The following is a 6,627-nucleotide window of genomic DNA, read 5'->3' on the forward strand; positions in this document are numbered from 1 at the left end:
AAGCCACCTATATATGATTCTCAATCAGGGACAACGATTGACAGCTGTCTCTGATTGAGAACCATATCAGGCTGAACATAGAAACAGACGAACTAGACACACAACATAGAATTCCCACCCAGCTCACGTCCTGACCAACACTAAACAAGCAAAACACATAAGAACTCTGGTCAGGACGTTACAGCCATAACATACTACCAATACATCTAATGATATTGCCTTCACATGAATTATGTTTGATGCATTATTTTAGAGTTATTTTCTTCATTTTATTGAAACAATAAAAATGAATAGCACATTGTCAGCTAGGCTGAATACAATCAAAGACAATAACACCAAAATATGGTGATTAAGGGCAAGAGATGGCTGTAGATAATGTTTAGGAGGCAACTATATCTCACTATTCTACTGTTTGCTCCTTTTTGGTAGTTTTACTTTAAAAGGTTAAACAGTGTGTAGTGTGCTCTTTGCTCTCCCTCAGCTAGAGGTGCCAGCTAGTGGGGGGGTTGCTGTGGTTACAGGGTCAGGTTGGCACTGTGATGAAAGAGGTGATGATGTAAAGTGTCTGCCTCTGTTACTGGCCCATGCAGATAACAGCTAATCATTCCTCAACAATGAGTCACTTTTACTTTCTAAGAATGTATTGATCGTAATCAATTGTTTTATTTGCCACTCCAGCATTATTGTGATCATGTTCATGTCAGTGGTTCTGCTTGCACCGGCTGCAGTAATGTAGTCAGGGATGATCTGTGGCTGGCTGAGTAAGGGTTAGAGGTCAGGGGTCAGGGGTTGAAGGGGGTTGAAGAGGTGATAGAATCTCTTTAACCCTCTCTAGAAGGGATGGCTGATTTTGTTATTTGGTGTTTTGTTCGTTGTTACTTGTGTTATACTGCTATGTTGCTGACTGTGTTTAGTGGGGTCAGACATCAGTCATGTGTTCCTTATATTCAATGATCCCTCCGAGGACCTTACCCCATCTCTACAACTCCTAACCCCTACCTCCCAGGACCTTACCCCATCTCTACAACTCCTAACCCCTACCTCCCAGGACCTTACCCCATCTCTACAACTCTTAACCCCTACCTCCCAGGACCTTACCCCATCTCTACAACTCCTAACCCCTACCTCCCAGGACCTTACCCCATCTCTACAACTCCTAACCCCTACCTCCCAGGACCTTACCCCATCTCTACAACTCCCTACCTCCCAGGAACTTACCCCATCTCTACAACTCCTAACCCCTACCTCCCAGGACCTTACCCCATCTCTACAACTCCTAACCCCTACCTCCCAGGACCTTACCCCATCTCTACAACTCTTAACCCCTACTTCCCAGGACCTTACCCCATCTCTACAACTCTTAACCCCTACCTCCCAGGACCTTACCCCATCTCTACAACTCCTAACCCCTACCTCCCAGGACCTTACCCCATCTCTACAACTCCTAACCCCTACCTCCCAGGACCTTACCCCATCTCTACAACTCCCTACCTCCCAGGACCTTACCCCATCTCTACAACTCCTAACCCCTACCTCCCAGGACCTTACCCCATCTCTACAACTCCTAACCCCTACCTCCCAGGACCTTACCCCATCTCTACAACTCTTAACCCCTACTTCCCAGGACCTTACCCCATCTCTACAACTCTTAACCCCTACCTCCCAGGACCTTACCCCATCTCTACAACTCCCTACCTCCCAGGACCTTACCCCATCTCTACAACTCCTAACCCCTACCTCCCAGGACCTTACCCCATCTCTACAACTCTTAACCCCTACCTCCCAGGACCTTACCCCATCTCTACAACTCCTAACCCCTACCTCCCAGGACCTTACCCCATCTCTACAACTCCTAACCCCTACCTCCCAGGACCTTACCCCATCTCTACAACTCTTAACTCCTACCTCACAGGACCTTACCCCATCTCTACAACTCTTAACCCCACACCTCACAGGACCTTACCCCATCTCTACAACTCTTAACCCCTACCTCCCAGGACCTTACCCCATCTCTACAACTCTTAACCCCTACCTCCCAGGACCTTACCCCATCTCTACAACTCCTAACCCCTACCTCCCAGGACCTTACCCCATCTCTACAACTCTTAACCCCTACCTCCCAGGACCTTATCCCATCTCTACAACTCCTAACCCCTACCTCCCAGGACCTTACCCCATCTCTACAACTCTTAACCCCTACCTCCCAGGACCTTATCCCATCTCTACAACTCCTAACCCCTACCTCCCAGGACCTTACCCCATCTCTACAACTCCTAACCCCTACCTCCCAGGACCTTACCCCATCTCTACAACTCTTAACCCCTACCTCCCAGGACCTTACCCCATCTCTACAACTCCCTACCTCCCAGGACCTTACCCCATCTCTACAACTCTTAACCCCTACCTCCCAGGACCTTACCTCATCTCTACAACTCTTAACCCCTACCTCCCAGGACCTTATCCCATCTCTACAACTCCTAACCCCTACCTCCCAGGACCTTACCCCATCTCTACAACTCCCTACCTCCCAGGACCTTACCCCATCTCTACAACTCTTAACCCCTACCTCCCAGGACCTTACCCCATCTCTACAACTCTTAACCCCACACCTCCCAGGACCTTATCCCATCTCTACAACTCCCTACCTCCCAGGACCTTACCCCATCTCTACAACTCTTAACCCCACACCTCCCAGGACCTTACCCCATCTCTACAACTCTTAACCCCACACCTCCCAGGACCTTATCCCATCTCTACAACTCCCTACCTCCCAGGACCTTACCCCATCTCTACAACTCTTAACCCCACACCTCCCAGGACCTTACCCCATCTCTACAACTCCTACCTCCCAGGACCTTACCCCATCTCTACAACTCTTAACCCCTACCTCACAGGACCTTACCCCATCTCTACAACTCCTAACCCCTACCTCACAGGACCTTACCCCATCTCTACAACTCTTAACCCCTACCTCCCAGGACCTTACCCCATCTCTACAACTCTTAACCCCTACCTCCCAGGACCTTACCCCATCTCTACAACTCTTAACCCCTACCTCCCAGGACCTTACCCCATCTCTACAACTCTTAACCCCTACCTCCCAGGACCTTACCCCATCTCTACAACTCTTAACCCCACACCTCCCAGGACCTTACCCCATCTCTACAACTCCTAACCCCTACCTCCCAGGACCTTACCCCATCTCTACAACTCCCTACCTCCCAGGACCTTATCCCATCTCTACAACTCCTAACCCCTACCTCCCAGGACCTTACCCCATCTCTACAACTCCCTACCTCCCAGGACCTTACCCCATCTCTACAACTCCTAACCCCTACCTCCCAGGACCTTACCCCATCTCTACAACTCTTAACCCCTACCTCCCAGGACCTTACCCCATCTCTACAACTCTTAACCCCTACCTCCCAGGACCTTACCCCATCACTACAACCCCCTACCTCCCAGGACCTTACCCCATCTCTACAACTCTTAACCCCTACCTCCCAGGACCTTACCCCATCTCTACAACTCTTAACCCCTACCTCCCAGGACCTTACCCCATCACTACAACCCCCTACCTCCCAGGACCTTACCCCATCACTACAACCCCCTACCTCCCAGGACCTTACCCCATCTCTACAACTCTTAACCTCTACCTCCCAGGACCTTACCCCATCTCTACAACTCTTAACCCCTACCTCCCAGGACCTTACCCCATCTCTACAACTCTTAACCCCTACCTCCCAGGACCTTACCCCATCACTACAACCCCCTACCTCCCAGGACCTTACCCCATCACTACAACCCCCTACCTCCCAGGACCTTACCCCATCTCTACAACTCTTAACCTCTACCTCCCAGGACCTTACCCCATCTCTACAACTCTTAACCCCTACCTCCCAGGACCTTATCCCATCTCTACAACTCCCTACCTCCCAGGACCTTACCCCATCTCTACAACTCTTAACCCCTACCTCCCAGGACCTTACCCCATCTCTACAACTCTTAACCTCTACCTCCCAGGACCGTACCCCTCATTTTTCCTGCCAGCTCCTCTGCCCCAGTCTAAAGACCTGTCCTTCTCTTTCTGCGTCCCAAATGGCAACCTATTCCCATAGGGCCCTGGTCTAAAGTAGTGCACTATATAGGGAATAGGGTTCTATAGGGCTCTGGTCTAAAGTAGTGCACTATATATAGGGAATAGGGTGCCATAGGGCTCTGGTCTAAAGTAGTGCACTATATAGGGAATAGGGTGCCATAGGGCCCTGGTCTAAAGTAGTGCACTATATAGGGAATAGGGTGCCATAGGGCTCTGGTCTAAAGTAGTGCACTATATAGGGAATAGGGTGCCATAGGGCTCTGGTCTAAAGTAGTGCACTATATATAGGGAATAGGGTGCCATAGGGCTCTGGTCTAAAGTAGTGCACTATATAGGGAATAGGGTGCCAATTGGGACACACACTCCCTTCGATGGCCCCTCTGGAGTAGCAGGTGAGGAGCCCCAGTCCGAAGCCCTGACTGCCCCCCTGTCCCCTCCCCCCTCTGTCCCACAGACCATTAATGCTCCCCCCTCCCCGGAACATTCTAAGGAGAGAGAGAGAAGAGAGACTAGGGTTGAGAGAGAGAGACTAGGGTTGAGAGAGAGAGGCTAGGGTTGAGAGAGAGAGGCTAGGGTTGAGAGAGAGAGGCTAGGGTCGAGAGAGAGAGACTAGGGTTGAGAGAGAGAGGCTAGGGTTGAGAGAGAGAGGCTAGGGTTGAGAGAGAGAGACTAGGGTTGAGAGAGAGAGGCTAGGGTTGAGAGAGAGAGGCTAGGGTTGAGAGAGAGAGGCTAGGGTTGAGAGAGAGAGGCTAGGGTTGAGAGAGAGGCTAGGGTTGAGAGAGAGAGGCAGTAGAGAGAGAGAGAGAGAGGCAGTAGAGAGAGGGAGAGAGAGAGAGAGAGAAAGGCAGTAGAGGTAGTAGAGCGAGAGAGAGGCTAGGGTTGAGAGAGAGAGGCTAGGGTTGAGAGAGAGAGGCTAGGGTTGAGAGAGAGAGGCTAGGGTTGAGAGAGAGAGGCTAGGGTTGAGAGAGAGAGGCAGTAGAGAGAGAGAGAGAGAGGCAGTAGAGAGAGAGAGAGAGGCAGTAGAGAGAGAGAGAGAGAGGCAGTAGAGGCAGTAGAGAGAGAGAGAGAGGCTAGGGTTGAGAGAGAGGGGCTAGGGTTGAGAGATAGAGGCTAGGGTTGAGAGAGAGGAGCTAGGGTTGAGAGAGAGAGGCTAGGGTTGAGAGAGAGAGGCAGTAGAGAGAGAGAGAGGTAGAGGCAGTAGAGCGAGAGCGAGAGAGAGAGAGAGGCTAGGGTTGAGAGAGAGGGGCTAGGGTTGAGAGAGAGAGGCTAGGGTTGAGAGAGAGAGAGGCAGTAGAGAGAGAGGCAGTAGAGGTAGAGAGAGAGGTAGAGAGAGAGGTAGAGAGAGAGGTAGAGAGAGAGGTAGAGGCAGTAGAGAGAGAGAGGTAGAGGCAATAGAGAGAGAGTCTGTCTCAGAAGAAGATAGGAGGAATGAGTGGAGAGGGAAGGTATTGGGTTGAATGTCCAGGGTGTTAGTTAGTGAGGTGTAGGTTGCATCACTAGAGAGTGAGCAGAGCGCTGCTTCTCCTCACGACCACACATTACACCGAGCATTTCTCTGTTGCCATGGAAGAAGACTGGTCCAGTCCTCCCCACTGAGGCTGCCAGACACCATTATATATTATATTTCTAGTTTATATTATAGTTCAGTATAGTTCTAGTTATATTATAGTTCAGTATAGTTCTAGTTATATTATAGTTCAGTATAGTTCTAGTTATATTATAGTTCAGTATAGTTCTAGTTATATTATAGTTCAGTATAGTTCTAGTTATATTATAGTTCAGTATAGTTCTAGTTTATATTATAGTTCAGTATAGTTCTAGTTTATATTATAGTTCAGTATAGTTCAGTATAGTTCTAGTTATATTATAGTTCAGTATAGTTCAGTATAGTTCTAGTTATATTATAGTTCAGTATAGTTCTAGTTTATATTATAGTTCAGTATAGTTCTAGTTTATATTATAGTTCAGTATAGTTCTAGTTATATTATAGTTCAGTATAGTTCTAGTTATATTATAGTCAGTATAGTTCTAGTATATTTAGTAGTATAGTTCAGTATAGTTCTAGTTATATTATATTCAGTATAGTTAGTAGTTCTAGTTATTATAGTTCAGTATAGTTGTAGTTTATATTATAGTTCAGTATAGTTCTAGTTATATTATAGTTCAGTATAGTTCTAGTTATATTATAGTTCAGTATAGTTCTAGTTATATTATAGTTCAGTATAGTTCAGTATAGTTCTAGTTATATTATAGTTCAGTATAGTTCTAGTTTATATTATAGTTCAGTATAGTTCTAGTTATATTATAGTTCAGTATAGTTCAGTATAGTTCTAGTTATATTATAGTTCAGTATAGTTCTAGTTATATTATAGTTCAGTATAGTTCTAGTTATATTATAGTTCAGTATAGTTCTAGTTATATTATAGTTCAGTATAGTTCTAGTTATATTATAGTTCAGTATAGTTCTAGTTATATTATAGTTCAGTATAGTTCAGTATAGTTCTAGTTATATTATAGTTCAGTATAGT

The 6,627-nt window shown here is 47.0% G+C and overlaps 1 protein-coding gene across 1 annotated transcript; it reads left to right on the forward strand.

Annotated features, from left to right (window-relative positions):
- Positions 1-742: 742 nt before the first annotated feature.
- Positions 743-1,983, forward strand: LOC120042987 (extensin-like). Its single transcript, XM_038987710.1, has 2 exons — positions 743-767; positions 1,007-1,983. The coding sequence occupies exons 1-2, from the start codon at positions 743-745 to the stop codon at positions 1,981-1,983; spliced, it is 1,002 nt and encodes a 333-aa protein (XP_038843638.1).
- The last annotated feature ends 4,644 nt before the right edge of the window (positions 1,984-6,627 follow it).

The sequence above is a fragment of the Salvelinus namaycush genome, unplaced genomic scaffold, assembly GCF_016432855.1.
Source record: "Salvelinus namaycush isolate Seneca unplaced genomic scaffold, SaNama_1.0 Scaffold823, whole genome shotgun sequence".
Taxonomy (NCBI): Eukaryota; Metazoa; Chordata; class Actinopteri; order Salmoniformes; family Salmonidae; genus Salvelinus; species Salvelinus namaycush.